Source organism: Paroedura picta, chromosome 6 (assembly GCF_049243985.1).
Source record: "Paroedura picta isolate Pp20150507F chromosome 6, Ppicta_v3.0, whole genome shotgun sequence".
NCBI classification, from domain to species: Eukaryota; Metazoa; Chordata; class Lepidosauria; order Squamata; family Gekkonidae; genus Paroedura; species Paroedura picta.
This window is the reverse complement of record NC_135374.1, coordinates 113,482,762-113,499,872: the sequence shown is the minus strand read 5'-3', so window position 1 is coordinate 113,499,872 and position 17,111 is coordinate 113,482,762. Positions and strand designations below refer to the sequence as shown.

General features: G+C 43.0%; 1 protein-coding gene across 2 annotated transcripts in view; it reads left to right on the top strand.

The window, feature by feature from the left end:
• Nucleotides 1–17,111, top strand: part of PIBF1 (progesterone immunomodulatory binding factor 1) — a 127,494-nt gene that overhangs the window by 1,285 nt on the left and 109,098 nt on the right. For both annotated transcript variants that reach the window (XM_077343996.1, XM_077343995.1), the window contains exons 2-7: nt 667–953; nt 2,521–2,621; nt 5,730–5,928; nt 7,798–7,917; nt 15,693–15,826; nt 16,202–16,310. In XM_077343996.1, the coding sequence (XP_077200111.1) occupies nt 711–953; nt 2,521–2,621; nt 5,730–5,928; nt 7,798–7,917; nt 15,693–15,826; nt 16,202–16,310 (906 nt within the window). In that variant the 5' untranslated portion in view covers nt 667–710. The remainder of the gene's footprint in view (nt 1–666; nt 954–2,520; nt 2,622–5,729; nt 5,929–7,797; nt 7,918–15,692; nt 15,827–16,201; nt 16,311–17,111) is intronic.

Sequence of the window (17,111 nt, the reverse complement as noted above, 5' to 3'; positions counted from 1 at the left end):
GGTGTGTTCCCTTAACGCAGTTTTTACTCCTGCACAAGCTGTTGTAAATTAGCACCTGCTTCTTCAGTCAGTGAGATGATCATTACTAAACAGGACTCATATATAAAATGCTGCAAAAAAATATCAACAGTTGTACCACTTATTTTGTTAAAAAAAAAGAAAATTAAAATAGGAAGTGTCCCTCCTGTGTTACAGGTGTTACTTGCCCCAGCATTGTCGTTTCTGCTTTGTGCATTAGACTTTAGATTTTGACACACACACATTCCCATGAAGAGTGAACTTATTGATCTTTGGGATGGATTTCGTTTTAAACCAGCTTCTGAAGTTGCCATCGTTGGTTTGGGAATCTCTTGGAAATTTTGTGGATGGTGCTTGGGATGGGCAAAGGGTTTTTTGGGGGGGCGAGACCTCAGAGAAGAACAGCTGGTTTTTATACTTTTCACTACCTGAAGGAGTCCCAAAACACTTACAAACATCTTTCCCTTCCTCTAAGCAGCCATTTCCTTAATTTGAAGACCACTTGCACAATACTAGCTAGGATACCTGAAGCTTTCAGTTTTGACCTACGTTTTGTGCTTCTCACATTTTGGACTGCAAACAAGGCATAAATGAAATAATATGCACAAATGATTCTACTTATATCAGCTCTTTTATTTTTTTTCCAAGTACCTGAACTACAAGCCAGAACGTCTTTAAACACTGATGCAAGCATGTCACGGAAGAACTCCAGAGAAACTAAAAAAGTTAATGTTTCCAGCTCCTTGGAGTTGGAAGATACTAGTTTGGAGACTACGTTGCCAAATGATGACCTTTCCTCTTTGGAAGGCTCCACCCAAATCACCAGGCAAATGATAGAACAGAAGGAGCTGCGACATACCGTCCAATTGCTGAAAATAGAGCTTTCCCGGAAGAACATGAATTTAGACAACCTGAAAGTGGAGTACCTGACTAAAGTAAGGGCTCTTCTCATGACTGTACATGTTAAAAGCAGTCCAGGGTTGCAAGTAGAAAGGTTGTTGTTGTTATTATTGTTTGTATCCCATTATTCCCCAAGGGCTCAAGATGGCTAACCACTAAAGGCTAGAACAAGTAAATAAAATCACATGGGCCTTCCTTCTTCCCACTCTGGAACAAAATACCTCCACTAAACACATGGAGAAGTAGTGGGAAAATGGAGCATTCTGGCGTATTTATTGTTTTAATTGTATTTTAAACTGCTTGAATTAGCACAGTTCTGCAGGGCCTGCAAAACAGAGCTCTTGCACCAATCTTTTGGTCAAGGCCAAGGAAAAGAACACTACCCCCTCCCCCCAGAAACCCCCTCCCCACCATCAGACACAACACAAGGTGACCTCTAGTCCAGCCACCCCATCAAACAGCAGTTGCACATACAGTTAATGGCTTAAATGCTCTTGCTGTTTCTAATGTTATAAATGCATGTTAAATTCAACTTCTTGTACTATAACAATGAATTCGTTTTGTAAACCACCCTGAGATGCAAGAGAGGGCGATATAAAAATGTAATAAAATAAAGATAGAATAAATTTTAGAATGTTGTAAATTGTCCCGAGCCTGTTTGCAGAGAGGGACAATCTATAAATTTAATTAATAAATAACAATAAAATAACATTAAAATGCTAGACTATAATGTATATATACAGTTCAAAAATGAATTCATTCTAAAAAGCCGCCGCCTCTCTAGCGAGATGGGGCATATAAGCGCAGTCAGTAAGGGTTAATCAGCAGGTGTTTTGAGTAGAAAGGCCTGAATTTTGGTAGTAATTCAGGTCTCAGCTACAGGCCTGGCAGAACAACTCTGCTTTACAGGTGGGACTTAATTTCATGTCAATGTGTTTATAACTGGACTGCTAAGGCAGTTTGAGTGGGTTTAGACTACTGGAATTACTCTGCATGGGATTTCACTGTAAGTCTTATTATAAGTACTGTTGTGGTTTCTACACGGAAATATATCTCGGGGAGTGAATGGCTCAGCATTATCTGTAGGCAGTGTTGAACAAGAGATGTTTTCTGAATGGACAATCAAATGGAATACACTTGTAAAAAATTCTGTTTCTGTGCTGCTGAGGAAGATCTGAACTTGTGCTTCTCTGAAAGCAGAGGCAACCTTCTTTAAAACTACTGATGTTTCCAAAGCAGCATATAATATTTCATCGTTCTTCACAGAATTGATATTCATCTTTTCTGCATGTTGATCGAAGTCACATGTTCCACTAGGAACAAACTTAAAGTATTTGCCGTACTTAGGTCCCAGCTGGTAATATTGTGTGGCTTCCCCAAGGCAGTTGAAGAGCAGGCATACTTTTTCATGGTAGGGTGTTTGTGTATGAGAGAGGGAGGGAGTAAGTAAGTTTAAGAATGATTTGAAATTCAGTCTGTACTGAAAGCTAAAGTAGATAAGAGTGAAGATTTACCTATTAGGAAAGTCACAGAATTGTGAGATCCACAGAATTCTCTTCAATAAATTCTGATGTTTCTATTGTTTAATTGACTTGTTTTTAGATTGAAGAACTAGAAGAAAGGCTTAACGATGCTGTCCAAGAGAAGCGGCTGCTATCTTTACGACTAGATAGCCAGCTGGCATTACAGCAGGAAGATGCTCGGTATGAATTTTTAAAAAAGGATTTGGGATCAATGTATTCTGAATTTGGAAGCCCCATATCTCAGATTTGGTGGAGGGGAAACATTAACCATATTTTGTTTGTTTCACCGTTTGAATTTGAGACAGTATATGAAAACTGCGCTTATTCCTGGTTTGGCACTGTGTCTCAACTGTGCTGGTATTTCAAATCATAATTTAACAGTAGCAGACATTTTAATAGGTTTTGGTGTCCACATGGAAACTTACACTGAAGCCAATCAAACATTGTGGGATCCAAAATGTGTTACAGGAACTTGGTCCTGTGATGTTTTTGCCAGGATGAGGTTTTATAGTTAATGTAAATATAATGTAAATATAATAATAAAAATGAGCCTTCGGGGAGGGCGGTATATAAATCTAAATAAATAAATAAATAAATAATGTTTTATAGTTACCGTATTTGCCGGCGTATAAGACGGCTTTTTTCCTCTGAAAAACATGCCTCCAAGTGGGGGGGCCGTCTTATACGCCGGGTGCTCTTCTGGCGAGCAGCAAGCGGCGGCGAGCGGCGAGCGGCGGTGGGCAGCGGCGAGCAGCTCCCCCCCACTGGGTGAGCTGCGCCGGCGGGCGGCGAGCGGCGAGCGGCGGTGGGCGGCGGCGAGCGGCGGCGAGCGGCTCCCCCCCACTGGGTGAGCTGCGCCGGCGGGCGGCGAGCGGCGGCGGGTGGCGGCGAGCGGTGGCGAGCGGCTCCCCCCCACTGGGTGAGCAGCGCCGCGGGCGGCGGGCGGCGGCGAGCGGCAGGCGGCGAGCGGCTCCCCCCCCCACTGGGCTCACTCAATATTTTGAGTTGAAATGTTGGGGGGTCGTCTTATACGCCCAGTCGCCTTGTACGCCGACCAATACGGTAATCACAATATTGAATTACTCGTGAGCTCTATGAATGAGGTTTTCATTCACTTTCTGGGGAGGTTTAGGTTGCCCAGATTCTTTGTAGCATGAAAGAGTAAAAACACATTGTTAGGACTGATGTGATTCTGAGCAATGACTTGTTCTTGTGCTTTTCAGGTGATTATTTATTTATCCCTAGGACTTGTGTGAGAGAGTACATGCATGTTTAATTAATTTGTAAACTGGGGTACGGAATATAAAGTAGCAGCCACTACATTTAAAATTACAGCTTATAAATGGATGGCTACTCTACCGATCCCCTGACAAAGCAGCAGGTGGAATGCCTAGGTATCTGTAACTATACATATTTTCCCATTGCACCTTGCTGGACTCTATATCAGTGCTGCCCTGCTCTTTGACTTACTAAAATTTCTTTGAACATAAGTAAAAATAAACAGATTAATTCACACTCTGGCTGAATTCTAGCATCAGAATTCTAGTTTTTTTCTGGGAAACCCATCTCTCCGATTTGGTGGAGGGGAACCATGAACCATAATTTCTTGTTTCACTGTTTGACTAGGAATACACCAGGGGAGCGTATGAGTACTGCACCTGGTTTGGCATTGTGTCTCAGCTGAAGGCAGAAAGAAGATGGGAGCCTGGACTGAATGGCCCCCTGTGGTCTCTTCTGGCTCTGTGTCGTTCTGATTTGTCTTCATTGGTGTGACTGATTTTGAAAATTCTAGACCTGAGTTTTTAAATTGTGCAGAGTGCTTCTTCACTATGAAAAGGGGGGACATTAAATTCCTAAAAACTGCACGCCCTGGGTTATATATTTATTCATTTATTATTAAATTTATATACTGCCCCTCCTGAAAGCCAGCTCAGGGCAGTTTACAAGTTTCGTATTTCTTGCACCCGTTTCAACCCATTTTGAATTCAAGCTCAGGAGCATATAAAATAATTTACTTGAAACTGATGTAGTCCCCTGATGTAACTCACATGGTTGCTAGAAAATAGAGGCCAACACTATGTCTGACAAAGACATAAATTGCTCGGACTGATTATTTTAATAGCAGGAGATACTTTAGGAAAAGGAAAGCAGTTTTTTTGTACCCCACTTTTTACTACTTGAAGATATCTGTTATCAGATGTCAACCCCTATATCTCATGTAGGGTGGCACTTTTTGCTCTGGCTGCCAGGAAGATCTGAGCCAAAGCATTTTTACAAGAGCCTTTACTTTGATGCACCATTTTATCCCTCTTATTGTAACTCAGTAGTCCATGTTTACAATTTTATGTGTGCAATATTGGAGAAATATTGTTTTATTCATATTTGTACCATATTGTTTTAATTGTGCTTTGTAATGGCCTTTGGCTATATACAATAAATGTTATCGTATCGTATCGTGCTACTTGAAGGAGTCTCAAAGTGACTGACAGTCACCTCCCCTTCCTCTCCCCACAACTGGTGAGTGAGGCTGAGAGATCTCTTGAGAGAACTGGGACTGGCCCAAGGTCACCCAGCTGGCTGCCTGTGGAGGAGAGGGGAATCAAAGCTGGTTCTCATCACTTTTTTTTGGGGGGGGGGATTCTAACTTTATTGTTCTTTTATAATGTTGCATACTTTGCTTTGAGTCTTCTTTCTAATTCCATATTGTCCTGTTTTTCTCATTAAGGTGCCTTTGGCCATCAGCAATGAATAATTTGAAGTAGTCCACAAAACAGTCAGGAAATGCAAATGAATATTTACGCATACTTAATAAACATCATTTAACTCTGTCTTAATGTGCCACGTAGTTATTCATATTTACAGTTTGTGAAATACAGTTTTCTGAGTAATTAAAGAACATTATCTTTTATCTATGGGGGTTACCTGGGTGACCGTGGGCTCGTCACAGCACTGATACAGCTGTTCTGACCGAGCAGTGATATCAGGGCTCTCTCAGCCTCACCAACCTCACAGGGTGTCTGTTGTGGGGAGAGGAAAGGGAAGGCGACTGTAAGCCGCTTTGAGACTCCTTCGGGTAGAGAAAAGCGGCATATAAGAACCAACTTTTTCTTCAGTACTATCAGGGCTCTCTCAGCCTCACCCACCTCACAGGATGTCTGTTGTGGGGAAAGGAAAGGGAAGACAATTGTAAGCCACTTTGAGCCTCCTTCGGGTAGAGAAAAGTGGCATATAAGAACCAACACTTCTTTCAAAATTCTGTTGTAAACGATAACTTTACCCTTTGCACAGAAAACATCAGGAATTAATGAAACAGGAAATGGAAACGATTTTGTTGCACCAGAAGCAACTAGAGGAGACGAATCACCAGTTGAGAGAGAGGGCAGGAGATATTCGTCGCAACTTACGTGACCTTGAATTGACCGAGGAGTGCTATTCCAAACTCAGATCCCTTCCTGAGGATGAACTTTCACTTCCTGAATACGTGTCTGTAAGTACTAAAGTTGCAGTGAGATGAATAACCTGAACAGCTTGTGAAAAGCATAAATTGACAGAGAAAATTGTTTAAGAAACTCAGTGAAAGGAGTGACTAGCAAACTCTCAGATACGAGGCAGAGTGATCCTGCTTTCCAGAGTGTCAGTCGTTTCTGGAGCAATGTGATGATATAAGCATAGTGTAGTGGTTAAGAGCAGCATCCTCTAATCTGGCGAGCCGGATTTGATTCCCCACTTCTCCTCCACATGGGTGACCTTGGGGCAGTCACAGCCCTGATAGTGCTGTTCTGACCGACCAGTCCTTTCAGAGCTCTCTCAGCCACAGCAACCTCACAGGATGTCTGTTGTGGGGAGAGGAAGGGAAGGCAAATGTAAGCCACTTTGAGACTCCTTCGGGTAGGGAAAAGCGGCATATCAGAATCAACCTTAATATCAGGACTCTCTCAGCCACACCCAGCTCACAGGGTGTCTGTTGTGGGGAGGGGAAAGGGAAGGCCACTGAGATTCCTTCAGGCAGTGAAAAACAGTATAAAAAACTCAACTCTTCTTCTGATCATCATGCTTAAAGAAAAACTAATATGTGTTGAGACAGGCAAGTAACCCTGATCTCCTCAGTTGTTTGCCACACCATTGTGAGAAGAGGTATATCTTCCTAGGCATGTTGACTTAAAAGTGTATTGCTCTGTCTAGGGGGGCATTGTTAGTATCCATTAAAAGCCAGGCTATGACAGGTAACCGATTCTGTGCGTGGCTTCATTTTACAAGACGGTCTGTGTTAAATTCTGGTGGGTAGCCATATTGGTCTTGAAGCAGTAGAACAAAGCTTGAGTCCAGTGGCACCTTTAAGATTAATGAAGCTTAAGCTTTTGGGTGCATGCACAGTTCATCAGATACCTGGTGAATCCAGTGCAGGGTGCATTCACACAAAAGCTCAGACCCGGAATTAAACTTGGTTGGTCTTAAAAGTGCCAATGGACTCAAACTTTAGTTTTGTTTCAGTTTTGTTAACCATTAGTTTTGGAAGTACCATCCGTAGAGGCCTGTGAGCAATCTAATTTGATGTCACAGCAAATAGCTACTAGGATTATAAGGGATTCCTTGCTGATTCAGGACTCTTTGAAGCCTTTTATGATTTTCATCTTTAAAAGTACTGTTGCATCTCACAAACGAATGTCCACTGACAATTGTTTCTGTAATTTGCAATACAATCTAGAAATCCCTAGTTTGGTAACCAAGGAATAATTTGGAAGTCTATTCTTGGTTAAGGCTGCCTTTCTCAACTTTGTTACCGTTGAGAACACCCTGAAACATTCTTCAGGCTTTGAGAAACCCCAGAAGTGGCACGATTGTGCAGAATATGGTTGGGAAGCACAGCTGTGTACATGCCCACCTGGGGCCCTCCCCTTCCAACCCCCTCCAGGCCTATCATTGGCCATTTTGGGCAGGGAGGAGTGGGTCCGAGAAAGCCTGCTTTAAAGCATCAAACTACAGTCTAGGATATCCAGGACCAAATCGCCATCTGGCTTGCTAGATGACCATGAACTGCATACTTCCTCTCTCGGCGTAAGCTACTTTGTAGGGTTGTTGTGGAGCTAAAATGGAAGAGCACAGAAAACTACTCCTCCCAACCCTCCTGAGAGGAAGAAGAGGATAAAATTATACTTATATATAATGCATTCTTTAAACAAACACATGTGTAGCACTTTGCTTTTAAAAAGACAAACCAGTGCTTAAAAATGGGTTTAAATTTAAACGAAAACAAGGTTCAAGAAGGGCTAGGCAGGTAGAATGGTGTGGAAGGCTTGTGATTTCTTACTAACTGTGAAGAATTACGAACTAGTTTTAATATCCTTGTGTTTTGCAGGTTAGATTCTACGATGTCGTGCATCCGTTAAAAAAAGAACTAAACGAGCTGCAGGTGAAAAAGGAGCTGTTAACTGAAGAACTGAACGATTACAGATCTCAGCTGAAAAACCTGATGGAGGTTTGTTTGTCAATATGTATTTTAAAGGTGTTGTTTCAAGGGAAGTACAACGTATAAGTCAGCATTCTAGGGCAGGCTTTCTCAACCAGGGCTTTGTGAAACCCTGGGTTTTCCCGATGGCCCTGCAAAGCTTTCCCAAATGGAAGGGAGTTAATTAATCTTTTAAATATTTTAAAATTTTGTTAAACATTTATCAAGTGATATGACCATATATGATCCTATCGAAACCCCCCCCCCCCCCCCGAAATGGTCAATGGTAGGGAGGAGAGGGGCCTTGGGCGGGTACAGAGCTTTGCTTTCCAACTGTATTCTGCATGCTGGTGCCACTCCTGGGGTTTCTTGAAGCCTGAAGAATATTTCAGGGGTTTCTCAACAGTAAGTAAGTTGAGAAAGGCTGGCCTGGAGCATCACTTCCTGTCAAGTGTTGGAAAATGCTTCTTGGCTGTGTCTTCAATGCCAGTGTACCTCGCTCAAGTGGTAGGCAGGGGTTAAGTGTCAGGCACCTACCAGGTCCCTGGTTCTCATGAACAAATGTTTTGTTTATGACATAAGTAATTTGCTTTGTACCAACACCTGCATTTGTAAGGCCACTATAAGTGGCAGATTTTAGGACTTTTCCGTGTCCTAAAGCATTTTCCCTTCTATTCATCCCTTTCCCCCTCCCCCCTTTTCCCACTTAACATCCCTCCTGAAGAATTCTGTAGAACACAAGAGGATTCTTCACTTTTTTTCCTAAGCTTGTCATACTTCAGCTTTTGCCGCTTTTTTTTTTTAAGCGCATCAAGTTCCTTCAACCAGTGCTCTTTTCTTTTAATCAGACTAAATTTGAGCTTTTACTGTTGCTTGCCACTTGGGGTCAGCATTGGCTTAGAAGCTTGGCTTCAACCGACTTGTGGGGAGGAAAGCGAATCCTGCATGAAGGTTCTGTCAAAGTGTGTCTTGTTCGAATCAGGAGACACTGAAAATGTTGAGGTATTCAGCTTTGGGTGCAAAGTGCAACACAATGTCAGATCTTCAGACGATCAATGCAACTGATTAATTCTTGGGCTGCAGGTGGGTCGCCATGTCGGCTCCGCTAGTTCCTGCACGCAAAAACTAATACCCAAAATTAAACTTTGTTGGTCTTAAAGGTGACATAGTTCAGGCTTGTGGGAGCGGACATTTATTTTACCCAGTCTGTTTGAATCAGTGCTATTAGAGCCTCCTGAAAAATATGCCCTACTGAAATGTACATATTTGGATTCCTTGCTTGCAAAACCCCTAGGATACAGATAGTTAACAATTCCAAATTTTCCATAGTTAAGGTTTTGGAATCTGAGTTTTATTTTTCTATAGCTTTATATTTTCAGTTGAACATGGAGTTAAGGACAGTACGGGGAAACCACAATTTCTAAAACATTCCTCCCCCCACCCCATTGGGTTTCTGGGAAGTAAGGTGTTTGGCCTCTCTCGAGTGCTGGAGGAGGTCTTTTTGAAGACTTGTGTAAAAATGTTTTCTGAACTTGTAATTATTGGGCTAGTTGTAAATTTACATCCTGTTTTTTTCCTGGAACACAGTGGCTTGGCTATGGCTTGAAACTAGCAACAGAGAGATTTTAGGATTTATTTTTGATTGAATGAATCAGGGGGGGGGAATCTCTGAATGGGTTTGTTGTAGCTGTCTGATACAGTCTGATTCTGTTATACTATTGCATGCTGTGCCCCTTCTCTTATGTTTGTGTGTGTGTGTGTAAAATATTTGTATGTATATTCTTACATGTATATTTTATTTTAGAAAACAAAGTAATAGTATAGAGCAGTGGTCCCCAACCTTTTTATCACCGGGGACCGGTCAACGCTTGACAATTTTACTGAGGCCCAGGGGGGGGCTAGTCTTTTGCCGGCTGAGCCCCCGCTCCACTTTCTTTCCCGCCAGCGCCCCTGGCTTCCCACCTCCCACTGGGGGGCGCTGCCAGCAGCAACTGCGCAGTGCCACACCGAGGGGGAGCCCCAGCCATGGCGGCCACTCGTGTGCACCAAAGGTGAACCGGCGGCAGAGTGGCAGGGCAGCCCCTGAGGCAGCAGCTGGGGAAGAGGATGAGGAGGAGCCGCGGCCCGGTACCGAATGATCCACGGACCGGTCCCGGTCCCCAGACCGGGGGTTGGAGAACACTGGTATAGAGGGAATGCAAAAAAGAAAGGAAGGATTCTATAATATAAATATGTATATAAATATAAAAATATAAATATATATTATATTTAAGACATTCTCCCTGCCTGAGCTATCGCGGGTCTCCAGGTCCAAACCAACAACATCTGCTTGGGCCCCCTAGAAACTGCTTCCCATGAACGGAACCCTGAATCAACCAACCTATGGGACCATAGTTAACAGGCTAGAGTTGTGACGGTTAGTGTTAGCACTGTTATATGAACATGTTATTGAAACCACTGTTACTGTATTTATTTGACATTATTGAATTACACTGTCTTTATCCCTGTTTTCTTATAAACCATCCTGAGCCACAAGGTGACCATTAAATAAAATGTTCCTTACTTCTGTAGGGATACTTTTATAGTCAACATTTGAAACTTCAGAAATTTCATAATTTATATATTTAGCAATTACATTCTGTGTTTCTTCATTTTTCCATATTCTGTTTTATATATTTTGTATTTCTGCGTACTTAATATAACTGCGCTCTTAGGTGAACATGTTGGGTTGCTTGAAGATTTTCCTTCAGTTCCTCTATGTAGATCCTCCACTTGCAGTTCTTCAGCCAATAGTTCGAGCAGAGGCCTTTTCCATCACAGAGGGAAGACATTTTTAAGGTTCTTTCAAATATAAGGTGACCAGATTTCATCATTGGTAAAGCGGGACACCATTTACAGGAGGGGGGGGGGTGGTTCTTGATTAAAATTTGGTCTATATGGAGCAACAAAAATTTTCATAGAATGCATAGAACGCAAAAATAGTATTGTAATATATATATATATATATATATACTAGTAATCAAGCCCGCTGTATCTAAATACAGCGGGCGCTAGACCAGGGAGCCCCCAGCAGTCGCGCGGAGTGTGGCTGCCGGGGACTCCCTTTGTTGGGGGGCCTGACGTGGCGAGAGGCGCTTTGCGCCTCTTGCCGCGTCAGGCCGTCGGGCAGGGAGCCCCCGGCAGCCATGCTCTGTGCGGCTGCCAGGGGTTCCCCTTGTGGGCGGCCTGACCTGTCGGAGGCGCTTTGCGCCTCCCGACGCGTCAGGCTGCTCTCAAGGAAGCAACTGCGAGCCGCGCTCTGCGCGGCTCGCAATTGCTTCCTTGTCAGCAGGCTGGGAATCGGCCGGGCCAATGGTCTGTCCGGAGGAAGGGGCCAATCAGGTCCCTTCCTCATCACGGACAAAGCCCTCCCCCCAAGGGCTTAACGAATTATTTAGTCCGCAGCGCCCGCGGCACTGCGGGCGTGTTAAGGATTTTATTTCAACATAGGTACAATTTGCCAGGTGCCCCCAGATGTCAAGTGGGACAATCTGGTCACCTTATTCAGATATGACAAACATCACTTTTGTAAAGCTTGTTGTTGCCAGCTAATGTGTTGCACTTGAACTTAGAGAACCTTCCTTGTAAATGAAAAACATATGAAGCATAAGAACTAGTTTTTCAGGGTTAAATAAATCCACCTGTTTTAATAGTGATTCATCAGCCTGGGCAAGTGAGAAATTGTCTGTACTTAGCTTAAGGGTAAATAGCATTGTGTGACATCAATGGTTTTTTTATATGCTGAAGAGAACTTGGATATTACTTCTTACAGTTCATTAACATGCTGCTAAATCCCTAAATGATTGTAGAACAGAGGATCAGGAATAGTAAGCTTCTTACGGATAATTGTCAAAACAAGGCGTAATCTAACATAGAGGGGGGAATAGGGGAACCCCTAACATTAAGATGTAGTACAAGAAAGTTAAATTTGCTTTGTTGAAGGAGTAATTACACCTGGATGACGATTTGTGTTTGGATTGGCTGCATCTTATTTGGTTTCAGGACCTGGAAAAAGAAACTTAGTCCCTTCTCATGAGTTTAAATATCTGGTATAAATTAAAATTGTTCCATTTGGTTTTTGTTCCTTTTGCTATTGTTTTCACATTGTTCAGTCCCTGAAATCTGGTTTGGTCTCTACCCCATAGAGTGTTGAATCATAGAATCATAGAGTTGGAAGGGACCTCATGGGTCATTAGTCCAACCCCCTGCACTATGCAGGACACTCACATCCCTATCGCTCATCCCACTGCCCCCTTGCTTGCTCATCTTCACCGGGTACATCATTGGGATCTTGTCTTCTTCTTGGGATTTTACACATAGGAAGATATTACAAGATATTGTAATGTAGGTAGTATTTGCAAATCCCACACTTCTGATTGAGTCAGTTCATCTTTCAGATCAACGGATCTTAGTGTCATGAGACTTGCCACAATCACTTGGTTACCAGGAATGTCCTGCTACGCTGTTTTTGTAACTTTCTCTATATCAGTGTGTTGTTTTTCCTTCCTCTGGTGAGGACACAAAAAACAGACCAATATCCTCCTTTATGCTTCTTTGGGAGATCCACTGTGGAGTCATCCAGAACCTCCCGGTTGTTTCCTTGTAGAGGGCTAAAAGATTCATTGACACCTTTTGCTGTAAAGCTGTCCTTTGGTAGTGGAAATGCAAGGTCTTCTATATTGATACATTTGAGAATTTCAGTGTCGCTTTTCATTGTCTTCTCTTCTTTTGTCCCTCTGTTTCCACAATCAGATTGTTCAAGGGGTACTGTATTACAGGTTGTTGTTGTCCAAAGGGGAATGATGTCAAGGACCGAACAGCAATCCACTTTGGAGGAGGGGCTGTGGTTCAGTTGCCAAACATCTGCTTTGCAAGCAGAAGGTTATAGAGTTGGAAGGGGACATACAGGCCATCTAGTCCAACCCCCCTGCTCAATGCAGGATCAGCCTAAAGCATCCATGAGAAGTATCTGTCCAGCCGCTGTTTAAAGACCAAAAGTAAGTGGGAGCTCACCACTTCCTTAGGCAGCCTATTCCACTGCTAAACTACTTGATTTTTCACCCCCTGAAATCTGTCTGGTATCGTTCCACATTCTGCCGTTCTAGTTTACACCCATTACTAGTTTAAACCCATTACTATTACTTGTGGTCCTCCAGATGTTTGCTGGCAGGGGCTCATGGGGATTGTAGTCCATGAACATCTGGAGGACCACAGGTTGACTACCCCTGTGCTAATGTGCTTGCCACATCCTGTCCATTGTTTGGCCCAGATAGATTTTGGCTCAACCTTTTATTTCTGCTCACACCCAGGTAACCACTGAAAGCACAAGCATCAGCCATCTTAAGCTAGTCCTTTCCATGTTCTTTTATTGTAGACTAAATACAGGACTTATTCTGGCTTTGTTTGACAACTTATTGTTTCTAGGAGTCCAGAGAAAAGCAAATCTGCCTCTTAAAATGGGGCTGAAAGAATTTAGTCTGTTGTCTCCTTAGGATGACACACACCTTATGGTGGTACCCATTCAGCAGTACGATAATAACTGTTGAAGAGCTTGTAGCTGAAAGACATCCTGCTAGAATAGACAAGATTAACTTGCCTCATTTGGGATTGAAAAATACTGGCCTTGGTGTAAATGACTGCTAGCCTCAGCTATGTGGATCTCGACTTCCTGAGTCATTAATAATCCTGCTGAACCACGAGGGATGTCCTGGCAAACACTTCCTGGGTTTGAGGTTTTCAGTTCCATGGAAGGAGGGAACATCCTTTGCATTTAGCTCTCAGTTGAGTATTTATGTTAACCACTTGCAGAGGCAGCTCTTGGCTTAATGACCAAGAAAATAGCGTTTGTGTGGTTGGTTGAATCCAGGTCAGAAAGACCCTTTGTTCACTACTACTGGTTGGTGCCCTCAATGGGGCTTTGTGCTTGCACTACATGAAGAGCAGCTGCGCTGTTTACATGCTGCATGGGAAACTTGTCTTAAAAGAGAGAGAGATTTCAGGAAGGCAGTTTGGTACAAGATGGTGGTTAGCTGAGCCAAAGAAAGTGAAGCTGGAGAAGCATTCAGAAGCCGTCAAGCTGATCTAATGTACCTCTTTAGTTCCAAAATCTGCCCAAAGATGACTCAAGGCCTAAACACACACCTTTGCTTGGGATTGAACATGACCATGTTGACATTGATGAGACATTTTTGCAGCCCTGGTACACACAATGTCTTTTGTCGTTGGTCCATTGGCAGCAGTCAGCATTTTCCAAACTAACTGTGCTTTTCTCTTTGAGCAATGTTTATAACTCCATTGCTAGAGTGATGATAATGCTCTTCAAACTAAACACTCTAGTTCCAATAGACTTTTTGATATACAACCATCTGCAAGTACTGTAACTGGCCAGGGTAGTACCATAAGTGCTGGTTTTTCCCTGACCTGGAAGTTACCTTGGTGGCTCCACATACTGGGCTGGTCCCTGGTCCACTTGGCTGGCTTGCTGAAGGCTATGAAAAAAGAGGAAGGAAAACAGGAGTTCAGACTAGATGTCACGCAAGAGTCGTTCCCAAAACTGCCCTCCCCTACTTGAAGGTCTTATTTTTTCCAGGTGATTCACTCCAACTTCTGGCATTTAAATATACATTCATGGTTGACTTTTATGGTTGAGAAGTTTTAAAGTTTTATTGTTGTTGCATTTTTAACCTTTTTTATGTATTACCTTCCCTTTTTATAAACTGCTATTGTATAGTAGTGCATCTAAATGACCGTAAAATAAAGATTGATTGATACACACACACACACACACTTATTTTTCATAAATGAAAATGGTCTTTGATTAAATGCTAGCAACCCTTAACCCTTAAATGCAGTCATGTGACTACCCTTGTTTGAACATTCTTTGGAAGTCATTCTTTGTTCTTCTGTCTGTTAGCAGTTTGCTTTCCCCTTCTTAGAGGTGCTGTTACTTACCTGTCAAGTGCTTTTTCCAGTATCCCAAAGTCTCCTCCAGCACAAATTATGCGTGAAAGTGTATAATAAAATGAAACAAAGTTAAAAATAGGTGCTCCAGGCATAAACAAAACTTGGGGAATTTTTCAGCCCCTTCCCGGTGGCTAATTTCTATAGGTTTTCTGGGAGTGAACCCCTCTGAATACCATAGTTAGAACTACTTAGGATTGCTCTGGTCATGCATCACATTGTTTCTGATTGTCTTCTCAGTTTTGAATGCATTTCAGTGTGCCACATCAGTGACAGCCCCACCCCTCTTCTTGGTGAATAGAGCTAGTTGCATTGTCCTGTTCCCAGCCAGGCCTAGGAATAGTACTTCTTTCACAGTAGACCATTAATGTTATTTTTTCCTACCTGTGGGCATAAGCATTAGAATTAATAAGGTAAAATTAATATAGAAAACCAAGGATGATGAAACACACTGCATACCTTAGTAGGGAAACTGTGTATAGTACCAAGGAATATTGAGTGGATTACTAATCATTTGATTTTTGGATTTCCACAGATACAGGGTTGGATCCGGATTAGAGCTGTTGCACAGACAAGGTGTCATTTTCATACCTCTCCCTCTTCCTTTGGCAGCCCATAATATCCCTGAAATCCTGCTTCTGTGGGGAGGTTGGGAAATGGTGCCCAGTGGCTGGAGGCCTGTGTGTCTGTGACAGTGCTAGTCCAGATCCAACCCGGTACCCTGTTAAAGACTAGAAGGAAAAACGTTCTTGACGTGTGGAAATAACCATTGTAACTTTTGTCATTTTACTTTTTTTCCCTTCCAGAGTTACGAAACCGAGAGAAGAAATCGATCAGAGCTGGATGTCAGATGTCAACGTTTAGCCCTTGAATTAGCAGATACAAAGCAAATGATTCATCAAGGAGACTACAGGCAAGAGAATTATGATAAAGTAAAATGGTAAGTAGATCCCAGTGCAGTTAATAATAGATGGAAATTCAGATCGCCTTGCATAAGCAGTTCCCTTCCAGCTGTTAACCAACACTTGGAGAGAGGCTGCAGGAATATATATGGCCCAAAGACACTAGTGAGTTTCACAGGTGGGAGAGGAGGTGAAGCTGTATCTCCTGGATCCTAATCTGAGTACGCCACACTGAAATTTATATAAAGGAAAGCACACAAATTGTGTGACTTTGTTCTCAATACACAGTGGAGACCAACAGTTGGAGGGCAGAGCTAGTTTTATGCCTCCAAGAGAAACAGATTACAGAAGCAGCAGACAGCTTGTGGATTTGTACAGTTCCTCTGCTCATAGTATGCTTTTCCTTTCAACAGCGAGCGGGATGCGTTTGAACACGATTTGTCGGAACTCCGAAGAAAACACGAAATACTGGAAGTGTCTCATGCAGCACTAATCAAAGAAAGAAATGATTTATCGAAAGAGGTGAAATCTTCACATCTTGTTTATCCTTATCCATGGTTCCTCTATATATTTGTGAAACAGTCTGGGGGGTGGGACTTGTCTGACTGTCCAAGTTGGAATACAATCACCCTGATTGGCCCTGCCTCTACAGCTCCCGCCATCCCTCCTTGAATGCTAGCCACATTCCTCTCAGACATGCTAGAGACAGAGCGAGACACACAAAGCCCTGCCAGACAAAACCTATCGCTCCTGCTACGAGGGAGGCAGAGAGAGCTTCCCCAAGCTGCTGATAGCTACACAGAGAGAGCTGCCCCTGTTGCGACGGAGGGAGGGAGACAGAGAGAGCTGCCCCAAACTGCACACCAGCCCTCCTTCCCTCCTAAGAACAAGCCCTAGTTACCTGCTACGCCTCCTGCTGTGAAGCACACCGAGACATGCGGGGAGACACACACACACACAGATCTGCACCTCTCAGTGTCCCCTGGGTCCTAGAGCCCATTCCATTCCTGCTTGCAATGGGCTTTCTTGCTAGTTTTTATAATGTTAAAAAAATTAAGAATCATAAAGAAGCTTAAAACTGCATGTGTAGTGCTTAGAATAATTAATGTCATTGGAGCCTAGCATTGTACGTTGCTAGCCAGCCTTGCCTTCCTCATGAATTGGACAAACTTGCTCAGTTAATAAGTTTGGCCTTGTTCCACTAGCCTTTCTTCCATCCCTGTCGGGTTCACTTCCAACCTCATCTCCACCTTACCATAGCCTGTTTGGTAGGACATGTTGCTTGGTTTTATCATACCTTGGAAGTGGCTTCACAGAGTAAAC